Below are 23,507 nucleotides of genomic sequence, written 5' to 3'. Positions count from 1 at the left end.
TAAAGAGCCATTTCAAGGGTTTATTCTCGGGGGAGGGACATAAAATGGCTTACTCATCTGACGACTGGAAAAGAAGGTAGGATTTGGGGCACTCTACAACAAACTATGTTGTATTTGTAATAACGCAGAAAAGCCTTTTCTTTTTCTTTTTAAGTAGATTCCATGTCCAACATGGGGCTTGAACTCATGACCCTGAGATCAAGAATTGGGCAATGCTTTACTGACTAAGCCAGCCAGCTGCACCAGAAAAGCTTTTCCTTATTTTCTTCCTTGCCTCTAATTTCTGTCCTTAATTGGCCTGTGCTTTTCAACAAGTATTCCATGGCTATTTCAACTATAATCTTTAAGTATCTCTATATCCTGAAATATTCCAGTATCCTCTATATCCTGACACCTCATGCTTCTCCTTCCATGCACCAACCCAGAAACAATATTTTGGACTTCAGCAGAGCTATTTTTAAACCTCCGTAAAATCTGGACACTCTTTCTTTTAGAGGGTTACCCTACATAGTGTTAAACGTATTAAAATGCACCCACATCCCCCATTTAACATAGATGATAAAATTAGTACATTGAACTGCAGATGACTAGCAAACATGATATTGTCTCAAGACATTTAAATGTATGCATTTTAATTTTCCAAGATTTTTTTTTGTATTTTGAAGCCACACCTACGTGAGTGCATACATATATGTATATGTATATACCTGAAAAGCATATGTGTGTATATACACACACATTTCAAGTTTCTAACATTTCTATAAACCCTCCCTTAAAAAGGTCAGAGACCCTCAGCACTGTGTTCACAGTCCCCCTAAGACAAAATATCCTGGAACTAGCTTCTTTTTACCCTGTAGAACAGTTTCTCGACTGGATACAACTGACATTTGGGGCTAGACAATTCTCTGTTCTGGGGGCTGTGTACCGTGGGATGTCTAGCAGCACCCGTGGCCTCTACCCAGTAGATGCTGGTAGCACCTCCCACATCCCCAGGTCGTGACCACCAAAAATGTCTCTAGACATTGCCATATAACCACTGGCAGTAGGGTTGCCAGATAAAGCACAGAAGTGCTGGAAGTTTCCAGTTAAATATACATTTCAGATAAACTGCAAATCATTTTTATTCATATGTCCCCAAATGCAACCTCTGGGACATATTTAGACTAAAAAATTAGTCATTGTTAATCTGCAATTCACATTTAGCTGGGTGCCCTTTATTTTTATTTGCTAAATCTATGAGCCCTACCTGGAGGGCAAACTCATCCCCAGCTGAGAACCATTGCTCTTGATCTTAATTCCCACCCTACACCTTCTCTCCTCTTCCTTCTCTACCAGCTTGAGATCTAGCGGCATATTACTTATTATGCCAGATAGCAATATCAAAGAAATCAGCTTTCTTTAATTTTAGGAGCTCTCTATGCATGAATGCAATCAATGCCAATGTTAGTACCCATTTACACAGAAATAAAACAAGTATTTCTTGAACCCCTTTGGGCAAAGGCACTGGGCTGGAGGGATACAGAGCCAACCTAAAATATACTCCTTATCTTCAATGAGCTTCAATTTTGTTGGAAGAAAATGTAATATACGTAAGGCAGCTTACAATACACAATAATATGTCATTAAGTGTTGCGTTGTGGGGTACAGACTGTAAACGCTCTGAGAGTCAGGTGAAAAGAACTGTATAGGAATGACCAGACCAGGCAGAGATGGCTTTATTTTTTTTTATTTTTTAAAAGATTTATTTATTTATGTATTCATGAGAGACACAGAGACATAGGCAAAGGGAGAAGCGGGCTCCCCATGGGGAGCCCGATCCAGAATGCCAGGATCACAACCTGAGCCAAAGGCAGACGCTCATACACTGAGCCACCCAGGCATCCCACAAAGATGGCTTTAGGGCAAGGAGTTTAGGACTGGGCTTTGAACACGGACTATAAAACACAGAATAGGTACTCAGTTCAATAAATATTTGTTGAATAAATGGATAAATGGAAGAGGTGCCTGGGTGGCTTAGTTGGATAAGCCTTTGACTCTTGATCTCAGCTCAGGTCTTGATCTCACAGTTGTGAGTTCAGGCCCTGCACAGGGCTGCATGCTGGTCAGAGAGCCTACTTCAAAAAAAAGGGGGAGGAATACATGGATGAATGAGTAGTTAGGTACTCTAGTGAATTGTTTTTAGTTCTCTACCATCATGCATTGTATGCATGGCCCTTCCCTAGCCCCAGCAGCTCAGAGGAAGGAAGACGCAGTGAAAAACCATACATAACCCAGAAGTCCAATCATTAGCTCCTGGATTTCAAAACAAGCTTTGGAAACTCATGGAAGGATGACTTTTAAATACCTCTTATGGTCCGGTAATTTACCTCTGAGAATCAAAAATAAAGTCCCAAAGGACTCAGGGCATAAATTCTGGCAATGATTAATAGATTTGTGGAGAATCAATGAAGACTCAGATTACCTCACCCGGGGAGGTAGAGGGAGGTGAAATGGAAGGGGGAGACCAAGCAGAGAGATTTCTGGGGCTGGAGAGAGAGAGAGAGAGAGAGAGAGAGAGAGAGAGAGAGACGCTGTCTGGGGAGGAGTTGAGTAAGCATTGAAAGGCCATCCTCTGAAGTGAATATCAGACCTCCTCAGCAAGGAGGAGCTAGGTCAATATTCAGAAGTGGCACTGATCACTGCCTAAGCCAACACTGGCCTTGGTCCATGCACAGAATCTATCTACATGGCAGTTCTTGTTGCCTGCATGTCCATTTTCCAGCAAGATGGACATGTGTGTGGCTCCATCATGGCCCAGCCTGCTAAGTCACCATGTGTGCACAACCCTATTTTCCCTAACCCTGGAGAAGAGCCTTCAGAGCCCATACTGACCAGAGCCAGCACAGGAATGAATACTAACCTAGGCCCACTCCCCTCCACCAAGGGGATTTATGAGCAGAATTTACATCTTATTATTTTAAGATTTTATTTATTTATTCATGAAAGACACAGAGAGAGAGAGAGGCAGAGACACAGGCAGAGGGAGAAGCAGGCTCCCTGCAGGGATGCGGGACTCGATCCTAGGACCCCAGGATCATGCCCTGAGCCAAAGGCAGACATTCAACTGCTGAGCCACCCAGGCATCTCAGAATTTGCATTTTTAAAAAAGAGACAAAGACACAATATCCTAGGAAGGGACACATGAGCAAATGTCAGCTGTTCTAACAGGACCATGAAGAAACCAGTCTACAGTAGGGGGGAGGAATACAGAAATTGCTGATTTTCCCTTGTAAAAACATTTACGAGTATCGTTCATCATTCTTTCTACACATCTGCAGTTAAAAATTGCCTCCTCGAGCCTTTGTCTTACATTTGACCATTTTATACACTTTTTTTGTCCTTGTGAATTTTCATTTCTTCAGGTGAAAGCATCATTGCGCCAAACTGTTGAGAAATGACTCAAGATGTACATATCGCATTTTATTAATTCCTCCCAGAAGGTAAAATAAACCACTTGGAATTATTAACTCTATTCAAAATTTTCACACATCACCTGCAGGAAATTCTCTAACACTATTCTCACAAATTCATTATTGGCCCAAAGCCTGGAAATCATGGCTCATTTTGGTATTATTTATCATTATGGAGTAAAAACAGTCTGCAAAAATGTGACAGATTATAATTTCTGCCTGGTAGGTTTATATCTTACTTTTCAGTATATTAACATAATATTTCATGTTTCTTTATTAAGACCTCCAAATATTATTAAAGCATTTTCTCTGGCATCCAACCACATAAACTGATGCCCCCCCCCCAACTTTTCTTCAATAGCGAAAAAATGAAATAAGACAAACTGGCCAAAATGTACAAGAATTTATACAAGTTCTTGTGAACACATGGACATGGACAAATGTGGGGTTTTTTTTTTGTTGTTGTTAATGTTAAAACATTCTCCTGATCTTCAATATGGAAACCTGCTATTAAAGAAACCAAGTGAGGGGATCCCTGGGTGGCTCAGCGGTTTGGCGCCTGCCTTTGGCTCAGGGCGCGATCCTGGAGTCCTGGGATCAAGTCCCACGTCAGGCTCCCGGCATGGAGTCTGCTTCTCCCTCCTCCTGTGTCTCTGCCTCTCTCTCTCTCTCTCTGTCTATCATAAATAAATAAATAAATCTTTAAAGAAGCCAAGTGAATGTGGAATATTTTTACTTCGGTTTATTAGTTTTTATTTCAATTTTCCTGTTTACAACTGTTACACAGAAGACATTCAGAGAGAATGATACATGAAAATTTAACAAACCTGAATGTTATGTGTAGCTTAATTCCATGTGGTCCATCCCCATTCAAATTCTAGAATTAAAAGGCAAGCATCATGTACATGGAAGGGAATTCTGGCTCCCATACTCCCAAGTTCACTTCCTGATGACTACTTACTATTCCCATTATATCCACAACAGTTTTTAAAAATTTTAATTCCAGCTAATTAACATACAGTGGTATATTAGTTTCAGGTGTATCATATAGTGATTCAACACTTCCATCCATCACCTGGTGCTCATCATGACAGGTGTGCTCCTTAATCCCCATCACCTGTTCCACCGTTCCCCCCACCCACCTCCCCTCTGGTAACCATCAGTGTGTTCTCTATAGTTAAGAGTCTGTTTCTTTTTTTTAAGATTTTTTTTTAATTCATGAGAGACACACACAGACAGAGATACAGGCGGAGGGAGAAGCAGGCTCCTTGCAGGGAGCCTGATGTGGAACTCCATCCCAGGACCCTAAGGTCATCACCCAAGCCAAAGGCAGACACTCAACCACTGAGCCACACAGGCATCCCAAGGGTCTTTTTTTTTGGGGGGGGGGGTGTCTCTCTTCTACCCACAACAGATCTTTTTTTAAATATATATATATATTTATTTATTATTTGAGAGAAAGAGGGAGAGCATGCACATGGGGAGGGGCAGAGGGAGAGAATCCCAAGTAGTCTCCCTGCTGAGCTTGGAGTTCCCCGCCCCCCCGACCTCCCACCCCTTTAACTGCCCATCACCCCATGCCAGACTCATTCCCAGGATGCATGAGATCATGACCTGAGCCAAAATCACGAGTCAGATGCTCAACCTACTAAGCTGTGCAGACACCCCCACAACAGTTTGAGTCTATACTGAACAACAAAAAGGAACCTAAAATGCAGATGCAGTAAATACAGCAAGAGTAGCCAAGAAAAGACCTCTGTGACCTTGAGGCATACGAATATATACGTTCATAAGCAGAATAGACATGCAAATATTTGCTGAACTGAACTTCAGAACAATGCAACATGTTTTTCAAGTGCATATTCCCAGTTGAGAATGAACACATTCTCATTGAGTGTGTTCTGGGAAATCTATTTCAGTCAAGACAGTAGGAAAGAATATAAATCACAAAAGAAGAGAAGAGCATACTCCAGCCTAAAGGAGCCAAGTCAGCTCTAAATGGTGCAAAAGTAGCCTTAGTAACTTGAAGTTGAAGCTCAAATTTGCCTCTACAGTGTTAGTAAAAGGGATCTTAATACTGCAATTTTTTTCCTACTTCTGCTCAAAAAGAATGGTTTTTGAGAAACCAGTTGGGAAAGATTTCAATTCTAAATTTTCAGCTCTTTGAGAGTATGTTTGTATGGACATACATAGGAAGTAAGCCAAACATTTGGAAAGAATTAAGTAAGTGACAAGAACACATATAAACGAATAAGGACAACTTGTATCTCAATCCAAAGTAAGGGCATAAATTTCATATTTGTAATAAAGAGGATTAGGGTAAATCTCATTTCCTTTACATATTTCCAAGAATATTCATACCACCAATAACACAATATAGCCAGAGTCATTTACTGTACTTAACTAAAATTCATTTATTTCTCATATATACTACATCACAATACACCAAAAATTTAATATACATGTTTTATACATAAAATTTAAACTTAAAAACAAAGCTACTGGTGTTGCCCTTACAACACTTCCTGACCCAAATATGAAAGAACATCCTAACTCTGTAGTTTGGGAGAATAGTACTCACCCCAGGGATTAGAAGATGAACAAATACAGCTTTTCATCACAAATACTAAAAAGGCAATGTTCACATGGCAGGTGTTTGACCACCAACTTGACCTTAGCATAGAGGCGGCGTATCAGTCACATTGACTGAGTCTTTCACTAAAGAAGCACTTGCAAGGGGCACATGAGTGGCTCAGCCAGTTAGGCATCTGCCTTCAACTCAGGTCATGATCCTGAGGTCCTCGGATTGCGATTGCATCTCACATCAGACTCCCTGCTCAGCGGGGAGTCTGCTTCTCCCTCTCTTTCTCTGCCCCTTGCCCCTGCTTGCGCTCTCTCTCTCTCTCTCAACTAACTAAATAGAATCTTTAGGGATGCCTGGGTGACTCAGTGGTTTAGCACCTGCCTTCGGCCCAGGGCATGATCCTGGAGACCCAGGATCGAGTCCTGCGTTGGGCTCCCTATGTGGAGCCTGCTTCTCCCTCTGCCTGTGTCTCTGCCTCTCTCTCTTTCTCTCTCTCTCTCTGTCTCTCATGAATAAATAAATAATATCTTTTTTAATAAATAAATAAAATCTTTTAAAAAAAGAAGAAAAAGAAAGAGCACCATTGAGCACTTAAAGGTCTCAGTCTAACTGGACTCCATTCTCAGCCCCCAACATTCATAGAATTCACAACATACATATCCATCCACAGTCAAGCTAAAGTGAACACGCAGTCAGTTCCATTATTTGGCAATTATCTGGCTAACTGGCTGAAATATTCTCAGGTCATATAGATTTATGGTCCTAATAGAGAGGCTGTGGATTAGGGTGGATGACCACCTACCTACACATTATGATTTCAGGGGTCCCAGAAAATAATGTTCTGTGTAATTCCATAATAGTTATGAGCTGGTGGTCATCGCCCACAGACAACCACAATGCATGAACCACAAACTATGAAATGTTAACATATATAAACAAAGAGGTATTGTTTAATGTTCTCCAGAGAAATACAACCAAGAGATGTACATATATGGGGGGGGTATTATAAGGAATTGGTTCACATGATTATGGAGGCAAATCCCTCTACCAGTGAGTTGGAGGCTAGAGACGAGGAGAGCTGATAATTTAGGTCCAGTCTAAGTATGAAGGCCTGGGAACCAAGAGAGCTGATGGTGTAGATCCCATCTGAAGGCCAGCAGCCTCAAAACCCAAAATGAGCTAATGTTTCTGTTTGAGTCCAAAGGCAGGAAAAAAGCCAGTGTCCCAGTTTGAAGGCAGGAAGAATTTTTTCTTACTTCGGCAACATCAGCCTTTGTCTTGTATTCAGTCTCTCAACTGATTAGATGAGGCCCACCCACATTAGGGAGAGTAATCTGCTTGACTCATTCTATCAATTTATATGCTAACCTCATCAAAAAACACTCTCTAAACACCCAGAGTGTTTGACCATATATCTAGCTCTCCCAGGATCCTGTCAGGTTGACACATAATTAACCATTAGAAAATGTTTCTCAGTGATTCAGAGAAAGTCCAACTACCATAATTCTACCTATTCTCAAAGGCAAACAATCTAGCCCTTGTAGAGGTGTGAATAGATGCCTTTCTGAGGGAATGTGCAAGTTGGGCACAGGAAACTAAAGCCCGAAAGTCATAAGCATCCCTAAGAAGACATAAATGTCTGAGCCTGAAGCTGGAATAGGGGAAAGTCTAGGCTGTGCTGAGCTTAAAACAGGACAGCTGCCTGCATATTGGGGATGAAAATGAAAGTGAGAATAGTCCAGGAGCACCTAGGTGGCTCAGTGGTTGAGCATCTGCCTTTGGTTCAGGTCATGATCCCAAGGTCCTGGGATCCAGCCCCCTGTCAAGTTCCTGCTCAGGCTCCCCTGCTCAGAGGGGAGGAATCTGCTTCTCCCTCTCCCTCAAACAAATAAATACAAAACAACAAAAAAGTGAGATCAGTGCAGGTTTCTCAACACCAGCAAAAAGCAACAGATGATAAATTCACAAACTACACTAATTCATTCAACAGTGACCTTTTTTAAAGATTTTATTTATTTATTCATGAGAGACACAGAGAGAGAGAGAGAGAGACAAAGAGAAAGAGAGAGGCAGAGACACAGGCAGAGGGAGAAGCAGGCTTTCCTGCAAGGAGCCCAATGCAGGACTCAATCCCAGACCCTGGGATCACAACCTGAACCAAAGGCAGACACGCAACCGCTGAGCCACCCAGGCATCCCACATTCAACAGTGTTAACAGAGTTTCTGCTGTGTGTTGGACATTGTAATAGACACTTTAGATACAAATATAAATAAAATATATTCTTCCCTCTAGAAGCTCACAGTCTGGAAGGGAACACAAATATGCAAATAGATAATGACTACCCATCATGGAAATTTCACAATACATTGTGATGATCTTTGCTCAGCTGGTTCTGAGCCAACGGGAAGTGAACGGCATCGCAGAAAGTGTTTCAGGAGTCTTCTGCCAAAGATACATCCTCTTCTCTCCACCTCTTCCTGCTATGCCAATAGTTCCTGAAATTCCACCCAGAGATTTGTGTTAGCAATTAAAAAAAAAAATCAGCTAGAAAGGCTCTCATCCACATCTCAGTAAATTAGCTTCATAAACTACTCCACATCTAGTTGAAATCAGCCACATGAAGAGAATGGGAGTTTTGAGAGGCAAGAATAGGAAACGAGAACTAATCTGGAAGATACAGCATGATAGCCAAAGAGATTGCAGGAAAAGGGCATCTCTGAAAATGGGTAATGCAAGGTCTAGATCTTAAGACACAAGAATCCATTAACTTCCTAATACTTTCAGAAGATGAACCAAATGAATGGAAGCTGCATCCAGAATATTTCACTTCAAAATTCTCCCTTAGAGCTGATCCAAAGAGGGACCCTGTGTTACCACCTCTCTAAAAGCATGGCTGCCATGCTTGGTCCCTAACCTCATCACAATTATTCTGTCTTGGAGTGTCTGGGTGATCTTGGTTGGGGGAAGGGTTGAAGGACAGAGGGAGTTTGATGTAGCCATTCAACAGAGAAAGAAGAATATATGGATGAATTAAAGATTTATTTAAGGAAAAGACAGACTTACAGAGAGGAAGAGAACAGGGAAAGTTTTTAAATTTATATATACCCAAAATGTTACTCAATAATTAATTACTCTCTTCTGGTCACTTGGCTACCATTCATAGCTGTCTTTGTCTGTAACCTTTAAACTCCAAGTACATACTTGATCTTTGAACTCCAGATTTCTCCTTTCACTTATTGGCTATTGACAGCATTAAAAGAAAATTTTTCAATAGGTTTTTTCTTTGTTTGTTTGTTTGTTTGTTTGTTTTTTAAGTAGGCTCCATTCCCAACATGGAAACCAAGGTGGGGCTTGAACTCATAACCCTGAGATCAAGACCTAAGCTGAGATCAAGAGTCACATGCTTAACCAACTGAGCCACCCAGACACCCCTTTTAATAGTTTGTAAATTGCATTTTCTGTGACTTGGTTCCTTTAGATTCCAAACATTTTGGGTAAAATGAGATTGAATGTAGCCAATGCAAAGTCTAAATCTTCATACAAAAATCTACTAACTTTCTAATACTTTCAGAAGACAAATCTAATTTCTGAATGAAAGCTGCCCCCAGAATATGTTAAGTGTGTTCTGGGTAGAATTTGTTTTGGCACGTACTCTGTAGAAATCCATGTAAAATTTCACTGAACTGAAAGTAAATTACCCACAGAGCAAAAAATATTTTTGAAAGCTTCAAACAAATTCTAAAGGATGGCAATCATTGGGAGAAAAACAGTAAATAAATAAAGTATATACCAATGATAGTTGAGTTAGAAATTGTAGTTCTGGGTAATGTATCTCAATAGAAGAGACTACTCACCTTTAATTTGGTTGGATGTGGTTAACATAATTGATCTGGGGGCCCTATTTAGATACAACCTCAAATACCAAAGTTAAACTTCTTCATCTATGTATTTTATTGGAAAGAAATGAAATACAGAGACACCTGGGTGGCTCAGCAGTTGAGTGTCTGCCTTCAGGTCGGGGCGTGATCCGGGTCCGGGGATCAAGTCCCACATCAGGCTCCCTGTGAGAAGACTGCTTCTCTCCCTGTCTCTGCCTCTCTCTGTGTGTCTCCCATGAATAAATAAATAAAATCTTTAAAAAAAAGAAATGAAATACATTTTTCTTCAAATTAAAGAACCAAAATTATGATTATTAATGAAGTCCTACAATGTGAAACACTTTCTTTTTGGGCCCCCAAAGCATCCATACAAATGAGAAAAATATTTCTCAAGCATCCTTCATTTGTATGACGCCCTAAAGGCCAAATTCACTGACTGTAGAGTGGGTAAATGAATAGTTACTTTGGGGGCACCTCGGTGGCTCAGTCAGTTAGGCATCTGACTCTTGATTTCTGCTCAGGTCATGATCTCAGGGTTGTGAGATCAAGCCCTACATTGGGCTCAGCACTCAGAGGGAGTCTGCTTGAGATTCTCTCCCTCTCTCTCTCTCCCCTTCCCCCCACCTCTCTCTCTTCAAATAAATAAATTTCTTTTTAAGATTTCATTTATTTATTCATGAGAGACACAGAGAGAGAGGCAGAGACATAGGCAGAGGGAGAAGCAGGCTCCCTGATGCAGAACTCAATCCCAGGACCCCAGGATCATGACTGGAGTCAAAGGTAGACACTCAACCACTGAGCCACCCAAGTGTCTCTAAATAAGTAAATCTTTAGAAAAGAAGTCAATTACTTTGTCTACTGAATCACCTTCTGCACAGAGTCCAAGGAAAATATTTTCACATGCTTCTCTCAAATGTGGTATCAGAACATTTTAAATATATGGAAACTCTCACATTGCCTAATTCTGTCTCACCAAATCATGATGTAGATAAAAAGGTACCACTATAATTTTCCTACAAATGAAAAAGACTAAGAAGTTGCAAATCACTCATAATTTTGAAGTACAAGTAAGCTGGCTAGAAGCGTTTACATTATCCAAAGTTGAGGAGTGTTCTATGGAAATTTTCCTCTATGTTAGAACTTAAAGGCTTTTTCCTGGCTTTGTCTTTCAAGATCTCATCTCACTTGATCCTACCATCCACATTCCACTTTACAGACCTTTGATCTTGTGACTTTTCATCTTTCAGGACCCAGCTTAGGCATCTCTTCCAAGAAGCCTTCCTTGATTATCTAGGGCACCATGATTTCAAATTACCTACTGCTTATGCCACTAACCAACAGCTAGATAGCTTTGCTTCCTTTGGTAATATCCAAGCTTTCCACTGATCACTTGTCATAGGTGCTGTTCAAGCATTGAATGATGAAGAGGACTAAATGTTCTGAGAACTTGATTATCAATGTTTTTATTATACTCCCAAGTAAACCATGATCCTTTTTTCTTTTTTTTAAGATTTTATTTATTCATAAGAGACACAGAGAGAGAGAGTCAAGAGACATAGGCAGAGAGAGAAGTGGTTTCCCTGCGGGGAGTCTGATGTGGGACTCAATCCCATGACCCCAGGATCACAACCTGAGCAGAAGACAGATAGACACTCAACCACTGAGCTACCCAGGTGCTCGATCATGATTCTTTTCACATAGTTATCATCATGTTGGTTACTCTCTTTACATCCCTACACTGACCATTTAATAATGGTTGATTATTTACCTGAAGGTTAGGGTTAATAATAGTTGATTATTTACCTGAAGGTTAGGGTTATGGTTATTTTGTTATGGTTATACTAGTGGATGATAATAAGGGTCACATCCATTTGTGTAGAAGGAAAGATCTCTCCTGGATTGAGAAATCATTTCTCAGTTATCTGGGTCAGAGACCTAACTCTGAGCCCAGCGCTGGAAACCAAGCGTCCAATAAGATGGGACTGGGGCATTCGTAATTTTAATGGTAGCAGGGCCAAGAAGACAGCCCCCTGGTGGAGTTGGTCAATGGTCTCATCAATGACAATTAATGAGTCAGGAAACAAGAATGCTGGGAGATGCTATCTGAGCCACAGGGTAACTACCCCAAATGCCTGGATCTAAGACAGGACTTGTGATCCCTTGAGTTCAAGCTAATTCATGAGATCAGAATTCGGTATTCTGTAAGCTTTAAAAAAAAAAAAATGCTTTTGACATTTTTCAAATTCCCCTTTCAAATTTCTCTTTTGTTTTCTACGTGTATTGGGTAAAGTTGTTTTTGAAAACCCAGTCTGCCTCAGCTCTGTTAAGGGAAACAAATTATAGGCTTTGCCTTTGCTTGAGCAAGCCCAGGGCCAGAAGTACACAGTGAGGCAACACACACTCAAGTTAAAGAAATCTTACGGAATGGGAGAATCGGGAGGAAGAGTAGGAGTCACCTGCTGGGTTCCAAATCCAGGAAGATTTAGAGGGCATTTTACCAAGATTGGCAGCATTTTAAAATAGACAAATATTGTATTACTTGGGATAATTTTCATTTCTCACACTAAAATGTAAAAGTACAATTGCATACAAATCAGAAGTCTGTTACTTGCAAAAATTCAGAGCATACATACTCTATAAGCCTTTTTCCCCTTGACGGTATAAACAAGGTCTGTTTTCCCAATTAGTTTCATACAAAATGCAAACATTATTCTCCCATTATAAAAGTAATTTTGAAGCTCATCTAAAAGATTACCAGGTAATACTTTAGCATAGTTACTCAAGATACACTTTTTTTTTAAAGATTTTATTTATTTGTTTATGAGAGACACAGAGAAAGAGAGAGGCAGAGACACAGGCAGAGGGAGAAGCAGGCTCCATGCAGGGAGCCCTAGTGGGACTCAATCCCGGGTCTCCAGGATCACGCCCTGGGCTGAAGGCGGTGCTAAATTGCTGAGCCACCCAGGGATCTCAAGATACACTTTTTTTAAGAATAAAATTTGCCTTAGGTATTATGAGATAGCTTTTCCATTGTACATATTCTGTTGTATTTTCCAAACAATGTAAATAACAAATTATTTTAGAAGGAAGCTATCTACAAATTTCCTTACTATTGCCCCAATAACGTAAAATATATTAATTCTTATTAAATTGAAATAAATCATAGACATTATATACTTATGAGCTACATAAATTTACATTACAAATTATATAAATTATATGCATAAAAATTTAAGGATATATTCTTAAATTAATCTTAAACACAAATCTGCAAGGTGAATGCTTTAACATTTCCCATTCTAAAATCCATGAAATACTCCTCTAGAAGCAGCAGCATTGTGATAGAATTCTTAAGTGAAGTTTGCTGAAACTTCTTGAGATAATGCATATCATTTTTAGACCAACTAGTTTTGAGGTTAGACAAACTGAGTAAATCTGAAAGTCTGGATCAAGTGTCTCATGTCTAACTTAAAGATTATTGATAAAAATTTATTGGAAAGCATTGATTTTTTTTTTAAGTGTGCTCAATGCCCAGTGTGGAGCCCAGCAAGAGGCTCAAACTCATGACCTGTCGATTGAGACCTAGCTAAGAGCAAGATCGGATGCATAACAACTGAGCCACCCAAGTACCCCTGGAAAGCACTGATTTTTAAAAATATAGCCTCAATGTGAATTTGGGGTAACTGTTTTCCCTGGAAACCTATGGAATAGAGTTTTTTCTTCCAGAGGAAGAAAAATTGTTTATTTTCTTAGAAACTTTGCCCAATATACGTCTTTAAGATGCCAGAAATTTTGTAAATTTCCTATCTCTAAAAAATGGAGCACTTCAGTCCATTGAATATGCTCAAAACTAGAACACATGAACTAAAAAGCGCTGAACTTTGAAATTACAAAAGTAGAAGACATCCATAAAATACATTCTATATGAGACACACCAATCAGATTCTATTTTTTTTTTTTGACAGCATAAAATGTACTTACAGAACTGGGTGTTAGTGTAACAATAAATTATTATACAAAGTATTTTGAGGGAAAAAATTCGGTTATCCAATCTTCTCTTTGAGCTCTATGTAAATAGAAATTTACTCTAAGGACTGTTTGGGGTATAAAAGTCAAAGTGATCCAAAAGTGTTCAGGAGATAACCTGAGATTTTAGAAGCAAAATGTATACAATCAAAACAGTTTTTTTTTTAAAGGTTTTATGTTTTTTTTTTAATTTATTATTTATGATAGTCACAGAGAGAGAGAGAGGCAGAGACATAGACAGAGGGAGAGGCAGGCTCCATGCACTGGGAGCCCGACGTGGGATTCGATCCTGGGTCTCCAGGATCGCGCCCTGGGCCAAAGGCAGGCGCGAAACCGCTGCGCCACCCAGGGATCCCTCAAAACAGGTTTTTAAATCAGCTGGCATTAAAATATTAGAATAGAAATCATAATAACTGCTAAATGCCATGGTATCACTGTTAACCAGTACTAGCCAGAGAATTAGAGAAGTAAAAATATTAGAGAAGTGAGACTTTCAGACCAAGATGAGAAAAAAAAAGTTTGGATAAAATTTAAAGTACTCATGGATAATGAAACAATTGAATTGATGGAATAGTCCTTCTCCAAAATGGAGCCTATAATTGGTAAGTAGACTCTTTCATCTGCATGCAATTCTCTGGAGAGAGAAAGGAAGGAAGGAAGGAAGGAAGGAAGGAAGGAAGGAAGGGAGGGAGGGAGGGAGGGAGGGAGGGAGGGAGGGAGGGAGGGAGGGAGGAAGGAAGGAAGGAAAGGAAAGGAAATCGTTGTCAGGGAGTCCTTGGCTTCTCATTTCTTAGGGGATCTCTCAAGTGCATTGGCCTCCTTCACATGAAGGAAGGTGAAAGCAGACTTGAACGTGCCATCGCCACTCTGTTGCGAAAAGCAGAGGAATGTAGCCCACAGAAAACCACAAAGTCCAGTGTAAGCTGTCCTCCAGTGAACAGGAACCAGGCTGAAGTTGGTGAGCTGAAACAGAAAGAAAGAGTGTGCCAGGGCTCCGTGTCAACCACAGCCTTGATTTAGCATTCCAAGGAGTTGGAGACTCACCTGCACAAAAGGCCAGTACACCAGACCGCTCTGAAATACAGAAAAACTCCATTAGAATGCCTTGTAATCCCACAAGAAACAATCCCACTGCTCATTCTATGAGAGATGAAGAAATACCAGGTGGAGAGAACCCAGAGGTGATATTGTATTTCAGGCTAAGCGGATTAAATCAGACTGCTTAAAGTCTCTCAAGTAGAAGAGGGTGGGAGCTGTGCAAAGAGCTTTTAGGTATGAGACGATTATACTAGTCAAATGTACAGGTGCGGAATGAAAAGGCTACCAGAATCAGTACCAGTTCTGTTAAACAGCCGCTTTCAAAATAACATATACCAAAAAAAAAAAACAAAAAACATATACGTACGCTGTGGTTTTCCTGTTAGCCCAAGCAAATGCTGCAGGAATGTATTTATAAGAGGATCATCAATAAAGTTTTAAATTGATCATTTTTTATTGGATGATTTGTTAATAATATCTTCTACTGGGGTGCCCAAGTGGCTCATCAAATAAGCATCTGCCTTTGGCTCAGGTCATGATCCCAGGGTCCTGGGATTGAGCCCCATGTTGGGCTCCCTGCTCAGCGAGGAGCCTGCTCCTCCCCCTCCCCCCTGTTCTCTCCCCTTGTTCTCTCTTGCTCGCTCTCTTTCTCTCAAATAAATAAAATCTTTAAAAATAATATCAATAATATCTTCTACTATTTCGTGCAATGAGAGCCAGGGGTGACTCTAATTTTATCTAAAATGTTTGTTTTTGGGCAGCCCGGGTGACTCAGCGGTTTAGCACTGACTTCAGCCCAGGGCCTGATCCTGGAGACCCGGGATCGAGTCCCACATCGGGCTTCCTGCATGGAGCCTGCTTCCTGTGTCTCTACATCTCTCTGTGTGTCTCTCATGAATAAATAAATAAAATCTTTTTAAAAATAAAATAAATAAAATGTTTTGTTTTTTTATTAAAAAAATGTAAGACGAATAACATATACTATTTCCTGCTGTAGAATAAGTTTAGCTGACGTTCTTGCATATTACAAAATGTCTCCAAAAAGGGAATGCTTTGCTGTCGTCGTCGTTGTTGGTTTTAGGGGGAGGGGAAACAGAACTGTATTCTTCAAAAATATTAGTGTTGTAATAGATAAAACAAGGCCAAGGAAATACAATTAATGGAGACTAAAGAGACCTGGCAACTAAATGCACTACCTGACCCTAGGCTGGATCCTGGGCCAGAAGGAAAAAGAAATGCTAGAGAGACCATCAGGTAGTCAATTGACAAACATGGCAGAGGATGGTGGATGAGATCAAAAGATTATTACTTTTGTTAAATGTACTGAAGTTGCTAACTCTGCTGTAGTTATACAAAAGAACACACTTAGGGGCACTTGGGAGGCTCAGTGGTTGAACATCTGCCTTTGGTTCAGGGCGTGATCCTGAGGTCCTGGAATCAAGTCCCGCATCTGGAGGGAGCCTGCTTCTGTGTCTGCCTGTGTCTCTGCCTCTGTCTCTCTGTGTCTTTCATGAATAAATAAATAAAATCTTTAAAAAAAGAACACACTTATTCTTAGAAAATAGATCAAGTATCTAGGGCAAAGGGTAATTCTGTGTGTAACTTACTCTCAAATGCTTCGGAGAAACAGACAGAAAGGTGGATGGAGAGATAGATCGAGCCAAGAAAAAATAAAAGAAACAGGCAAACTGTTAACTATGGGTAAAGGGTATTCACTGAACTATTCTTGTTACTTTTTCATCAGTTTGAAATTATTTCCAAATTAAAGTTTTTAAAAACTATAATAAAGACAGATGTAACATCAGACAAATTTCTAAGAGGTAATTTACCTAAGCTCCCCCCCACCACCTTGTGGCTGGTGAAAAGAGACAGAAATTTCATGCCATCTGCACAAAAACCAACCAACCAACCAACCAACCAACCAACCAACCAACCAACCAACCAAAAAGTACTACCTACATGTAAATAACAAATAAAGTAGGAATGTCCTTTCTACCTTCATCCAAAGAACTTGGATTGGGCAGGGTCTTGATTCCAAGCAATTCTATTCTCACTCATACGAGTGGGCTTGGGCTACAAAAAAAGCCTTTTGTGACAGATTCTTTTTTTTTTTTTTTTTAAGATTGTACTTATTTATTTGAGAGAGAGACAGACAGACAGAAACAGTGACCAGGATAGCACAAGCAAAGAGGAGAGGGAGAACCAGGCTCCCCTCTGAGCAGGGAGCCTGATGTGGGGCTGGACCCTAGGACCCCAGGATCGTGACCTGAGCCACAGGCAGATGCTTAACCAACTGAGCCACCCAGGCACCCCTCGCGACAAATTGTCTTCTTATCTTTCAATTCCTAATGTTTGTGCTCCTGGTTTCATTGATCAAGATTGACTTGAGAGCCTGGTTTGAACCCAGTTTCTTCCATATCTAATATCCCTAGCTCTAGCTGCTTTCTCCTGTCACTATTACTGATGTTCAGGATCTTCGGTATGGTATTTAACACTCAACAAAGGTGGCCTGTGTGTCTTCATTAAGGGAGGGGGATCTGAAGCATCTCCAAATCCCTGCTTAAAGCCTCTTGCTTTCCCAATTCTTGCTTGCTTAAAAAAAAAAAAAAAAAAAAGTTAAACGTATATCCTCCATAGGATCCATGATATACTGGGAAAACGTGTTCCTTTTTTCAAAATCAAGCAGAAGAAAATTATACTTGGATGTCGCATTGGACTCACAACTTCTGCCCCAAGAGAAGTTAACGAGTTCTGAACACACTTTCTGCTTAAAGGAAGAAGAAACTGTCCCTGAGCATGTGGCTTGCACGCTCCCTACCATCCGCTTCCAACCACCAAGTGGGCAATGCTGATTCTGGAGCTCAGTGTAACTCAGTAGAAGATTCCAGAAGCAGGACAGGCGATAGCCAGGTGTGGGTTGGCACTGCTTCTGATAGGGAATTAAGTACATGTGAAGCCCAAGGCCAGTCTGTGTACATTCTGCAATCCTGAAAATTCACTCCATTGGGATTAGTAAATCAAACATCCTCTAGGCCAGAGATGGAAAGCACCCCTGAATTTGCCAGGCCTTATGGATACTGCTCAATAAATCTTAATTGAATGAGTTAATAAATATTTGTTGGACTGGGTTGTGTATATTTGCATTGAGCAAACAGTACAACAGGTGACTTACTTCAAGCCTAGAAGTAATCTTGGGAAACATTATCCTTCACACAGACTGAGCAGAATGTACACCTGGGAACATATGCTCCAAATGGGAATGATTCCATTAACCACTCAGATTCTACTTTTCCTATTTTGCAGTAATCTCTTTGGCTCCAAAATGCACTAAATGAACTGTAATCACTAACAAGAGTAACCTTAAAAAAACAGGAATTGTGTGAACGTCGACTAAAACTCAGAGACACTCATGTATGACACCCTTAAAGCCTCTTCTCATTTCTCTTTCAAAACAAATTTAAGGGGCACCTGGGTGGCTCAGTAGTTGAGCATCTGCCTTCAGCTCATGTCATGATCCCAGGGTCCTGGGATCTGAGTCCTGCATCAGGCTCCTTGCAAGGAGCCTGTTTTCCCCCCTGCCTGTGTCTCTGCCTCTCTCTGTGTGTCTCTCACGAATAAATAAAATCTTTAAAAAAAAATTTAGATCTCTTCATCAAAATATTGTTCCTTTGTGCCAACCCACTGGAGCCCTAAATTAAGAATAGCTTCCTTAGGGCTCCTGGGTGGCTCAGTCAGTTAAGTGTCTGCCTTCAGCTCAGGTCATGATCTGGGGGTCCTGGAAGAGCCCTGTGCTGGGCTTTCTGCTCAGCAGGGAGCCTGCTTCTCCCTCTCCTTCTGCTTGCTTCTCCCTCTCCCTCACCCTGCTTGTGCACACTCTCTCTCTCAGATAAATAAATAAACCTTAAAAAAAAAGAATAGTTTTCTTAAAATGTATTTAAAGTTACAAATATACTAAAAGATCTTGATTACCTTTTCAAAAGTCTGTCTTACCTTGTATGTATTCCAAAATTTCTTTTTCAGGTCCAAAAATATATCATCCTTTTCCTGGAGAATACTCATACCTATTTGTAAAAACAGGCACCACAAGGATTTTGCAAGACTCAGTAGGAAGAACACTGTATAACAGTTCAAGTTTTCTCTTTCAATATGCAAAGTACCCACCAGTATGTATCTTTTATTCATTATATCCCTTCTGATCCAACAGTGAAAACAACATGAACTCCATTCTAAAACTAGATAAATCTTTTTAAAATATATATGGAATTTAAAAAATAAAACCAAAAAAAAAAAATAATAAAAAAAAAAAATAAAAAAAAAATAAAAAATAAAACCAGATAAATCTTAAAGGAATGATAAATATGAAGTGAAAATAGCAGAGTATAAACATAATAGCAGAAAGATAGCTAATAGGTATATATATATGTATACCATATACATATACCATATATATATATACACATATATATACCATATATATACACCATATATATATATAGATATATAGATATGTAGTAAGAGAACCCACAGCATTCAGATAGGGCAATTGGTGACTTCTCTGCCTTCCAAACTTTTTGTAAAATGTTTAACATTTTTTAAAATGTTTTAAAATGTTTTAAAATGTTTAACATTTTAAATGTTTAAAAATGTTTAGCATTTTAAAAATTTAGGGTCGCCTGGATGGCTTAGTCTGTTAAATGTTTGTCTTTGGCTCAGGACATGATCCCGTGGTCCTGGGATTGAGCCCCCACTGGGCTCCCAACTCATCAGAGTCTGCTTCTCCCTCTGCCTCTGCCCCTCCCCCTGGCTTGTGCTCTAGCTCATTCTCAATATCTCTCTCTCTCTCATGAATAAATAAAGCCTTTAAGTAAATAAATAAAATTTTAGACACTTAATTTCCTTCTTTTTAAAGAATAAAAAAAGGCTGATGGACCTCCTGGGTATTCCGGCAACTATAAAGTTCCCATCAGCATTCTAATCAGAATTATTCTAATCAGAATTTGAAAGCAGAACACCAATTCAGCCTTTCTAAAAACATTCTGAAAACTTTGCATGTTCAACAACCCTGAAAAGAAATTCAGGGAGCAAAGACAAAAATCCTCCTATTTTAGGAAGGAGTAAAAATAAAAGTGCTTTAAAAAGTCTCCTTCAAATCCGATTAGGAGGAAGGGGAAACAAGGGTTTTTTTAGTTAAATGCAAGGGATTCTGAGAACAGGATTTATAAGAATCCCCAGGCATATATTGGTAATATCGGGTTCTACTTACCAAGCACTAATTAAGCACTAAGCACTTTCTGTGCCTTATTTCATTTGACCACCCCCCTCCCCCATACAATCCGCTGAGGTTGGGAGTTACAGAGGCGGAAATGAGCTCTGGGAGGTTAATACCGGACCAAGTCCTACTGAGGTACGGATTCTGAGCCAGACCTCTCCATCACAATCTGAGATCCCCAAGGCGGCCCCAGCACAAAAGATCACCTGATATAGGCAATTTCTAGGTTGGAAGTTCCTTGAACAAACATCCAACCCATCCAGTCCCCCCCTTCACTTTCACAGGAGGAGAGGGAAATCGGGCCAGAAATCTAAAAGCAAAACAAAGCAGCCATCTGGGTAGGAATCCGTGTTCTGGGAGCCTCAGACTTAAATCACAATGCTCCGGGAGCTGGGTTCCTGCAGCATCTTTCTGGCTTACAGACATACGGACAACATTCAAGATGAACATCACAGCATGGATTATGTTGTTTTGGGGCAAGTCACTGAACCCCCTTTGAGACTGTGTTCTTATCTGTAACACAAGAATAGCAAAGAGTGCCTGCCTCACTGGGTTGTTGGAGGATTAAAATGGGAACCTGGGGGCACCTAGGTGGCTCAGTGGTTGGGCGTCTGCCTTTGGCTCAGGTCATGATCAGGTCCTAGGATCAAGTCCCACATCAGGCTCCCTGCAGGGAGCCTGCTTCTCCCTCTGCCCATGTCTCTGTCTCTCTCTCTATGTGTCTCTCATGAATAAATAAACAAAAATTTTTAAAAATAAATAAATAAAATAAAACAGGAAACTGGTTCCTCGAGGTCCAGCCCCTAGGTCCCAACTCCTTCACTGGAGTTCAAGGCAATTGCAGTCATGGGCATGAGGAGCCTCTTTGCAGATATGCCCCCGAAGTCACACATCTTGGGACCAGGCACCCGACAGCCATGGCTCCCAGGTCCTTTATTTTACTGACCCCACTGACCGCATCATCCATGTGGTCCGGCTGAGACCACAACAGGCAACCAGGTTCTTCATACTTTCTGAGGGGTTGATGAGGAAAGGAACCAGATCTGGATCCCCAAAATAAGATCCACAGGGCAGTGTAGGTTTCTTCAAGGTGCTGAGTGACACCCACCCCCCACCCCCACCCCCATGACCTGGTTTAGAAGGCACTGGCAGCCAATGAAAAGAAGATCATCTTTGGGTAGGGGGAGGATATGTTATCCCCAATGCCAGGGTCAGGCCCAGGGCCCTTGGATTTTCTTGAGGAATTGGTGACAGTCCCCCACCCTTCTCCTTTACTGGCTATGGAAACTGCTAGGAGGATGGAGGCTACAGAGCCCCTCCCATTGTTTTTGGTCTGTAAGGCCCTAAGGAAGCTTCCCAAAGTCAGATCTTTAGGCCTCAGGGTGATTTTCAGAGGAAGGGCCTCCCAGACTTTTCACAGGCGAGAGTTCTCCAAGGCAGGGTCCAAGGTCCACTCACATTTTCTTGGCTTTTCATAGACCGGACGGGACCCCCAATGGAAAATCTTGTTACCAAAGCAGGACTAAGGCCTTGAGCATGAGTTTTCTGGGGGAATCTGTTCCTACCTCCGGTTGCACCTGCTCTGCTCCCGGGGTCCCGCAGCAGCCCCGCGGCGCACTTGGTCGGTGTGTTAGAAAGGAGTGTGCGCCCCTGGTAAGGAGGCCCGTCGCCCCAGGCTCGGATTTTCCCAGGAGCAGGACAGGCCTGTCCCACAACTGGGTCACAGGGGTTGCAGCCTCCAGGGCCACTGGCTGTGATCTTGACGTTCATGTGGACCTTTTTCAGGGGGGGAATGGACCTCCCCTCCAGCTCTGCCTCCCTCCAGTTCTAGCTGATGCCCCGGGCCCCCACCAAGCATGCACGACCACCGCAGCGTCCCAACCGTGGTCCTGGCCCCTGGCTCCCTCCTAGGCGCCACCTCTCAACTTCTCCTACTTACTCCCTGGTTGCCACACTTCTCAGCTCTTGCACCTGGACCCCCAGCTCCGCCCCTGCAGTCCTGCGCGCATCCCCACCCCCACCCCGACCCCATGGCTTGGTTCCAGCCCTGGGCGCCCCCACCCCCCCAGCCCCTGGCTCTCCCGCTCCATCCCCGCCCCGGGCCCCTCACCTGCATAGAAGGCCGAGACGGCCACCGGCCCGCCGATCGCCTGGTCGCACAGCACCTTGGCCAGCACCGCGCGCGGCGCACGGCCCGGCAGCGCGCGCTCCAGCAGGCGCAGCCACACGTAGTTGAAGTTGCCGTGGAAGGTCACGGCCACGGTGGCCACGCGCCGCGTCTGCTGCCAGTCGGCCGGAGCGCCCCGTAGCCGTTGCTGCAGCGCGTCTCCGGCGGAGAAGAGCGCCGCGTAGAGCAGCACGTTGGTGGGCCACGGGTAGCGCCGGGCCGCGCGCAGCAGCGCCCGCCACCAGCCAGCCATGCCCATGGGGGGGTGGGGGGGTGCCCAGCGACCGCGGCGCCAGCTCCCCGGGCCACGCCCGCCCGCGCCCGGCCCTGCGCGCCGCCTCCGCCACCTGCACCTGTCCTCGCGGATGCTCCCGAGCCATTGGGCGCCCCGCGCACACCCAGTCCGCGCGCTCCAATCCCGTGGCCGCGGGGCCGAGCCTTGGAAACGCGGGCCGGTGCACCGAATGCGGGATCCGTTTCCCTGAAATGTCCAGAGCAGGCTCGTGCATCGACAGAAAGTAGGCTAGCGCTTGTCGGAGGCTGTGGGGTGGGGGTGGGGGTAGGGGTGGGGGTTGGGGTTGGGGTGGGGGGGATGCGAAGTGACTTGGGTGTGCGCTTCTTTGGCCTGTGATTATATCTCAAAAAAAAAAAAAAAGTTGAAAGAGATGGGAAGACAAGGGGTGAAGGAAGAAGGGATACCAAAACCCAGTTACCAAGAGGACGGTGTAATGTTAATGTGCAAACAAGTCACCCTTTCAATGCACACAACACGCTGTTGGGTCGCTTAGGAGACAAATCCAGAAGTTCACATGTGAAGCCTTTTCTGAACGGGAGCTCCCGTAAGGTAAGAGGGGGGTACCTACTGCCTTCTCTTCAGTGTGGGACTCACTGAATATTGCCTCGCAAAACATGCTGGGCTCCCAGGCAGTGTCCCAGAAGGAGGGGGTCACTGGGGACCCCAGCCCCAGATAACCATCTCAGCCCTCCTTGCTTCTTTTCCTCCTTCCTTGTTTTTAATTTCTTCATTGACACATCCAAGCCCATCCTCATTCTCTGTCTCTTTCTCTCTTCTATTCAGCTACCCTCTTTTTTTTA

The 23,507-nt window shown here is 42.3% G+C and overlaps 1 protein-coding gene across 3 annotated transcripts; it reads right to left on the bottom strand.

The window, feature by feature from the left end:
- Positions 1–12,424: 12,424 nt before the first annotated feature.
- Positions 12,425–22,921, bottom strand: MPV17L (MPV17 mitochondrial inner membrane protein like). Of its 3 annotated transcripts, none has more exons than XM_072835888.1 (4): positions 22,356–22,908; positions 18,967–19,037; positions 14,983–15,012; positions 12,425–14,901 (listed from the first exon to the last, which is right to left on the bottom strand). In XM_072835888.1, exons 1-4 carry the CDS (start codon positions 22,669–22,671, stop codon positions 14,722–14,724), a joined length of 597 nt encoding a protein of 198 aa, XP_072691989.1. In that variant the 5' UTR covers positions 22,672–22,908; the 3' UTR covers positions 12,425–14,721. The 3 variants fall into 3 exon arrangements, with proteins under 3 accessions (XP_072691989.1, XP_072691990.1, XP_072691992.1); XM_072835889.1 differs by lacking the exon at positions 22,356–22,908 and adding an exon at positions 21,811–22,185; XM_072835891.1 differs by lacking the exon at positions 18,967–19,037 and having other exon boundaries at positions 22,356–22,921.
- Positions 22,922–23,507: the final 586 nt, after the last annotated feature.

The sequence above is a fragment of the Canis lupus genome, chromosome 8, assembly GCF_048164855.1.
Source record: "Canis lupus baileyi chromosome 8, mCanLup2.hap1, whole genome shotgun sequence".
In the NCBI taxonomy this organism is placed as follows: domain Eukaryota; kingdom Metazoa; phylum Chordata; class Mammalia; order Carnivora; family Canidae; genus Canis; species Canis lupus.
The sequence above is the reverse complement of the archived record's forward strand: the minus strand, read 5'-3'. Positions and strand labels throughout refer to the sequence as shown.

Excerpts from the sequence above, each read along its gene's own strand:
- MPV17L (XM_072835888.1), bottom strand. The coding sequence starts at position 22,671 with ATGGGCATGGCTGGCTGGTGGCGGGCGCTGCTGCGCGCGGCCCGGCGC. Across the intron at positions 19,038-22,355 it reads CGTCTCGGCCTTCTATGCAG|GTATGAGTATTCTCCAGGAA; the intron begins GTGAGGGGCCCG and ends TTTTACAAATAG. Across the intron at positions 14,902-14,982 it reads TGTACTGGCCTTTTGTGCAG|CTCACCAACTTCAGCCTGGT; the intron begins GTGAGTCTCCAA and ends TTTCTGTTTCAG.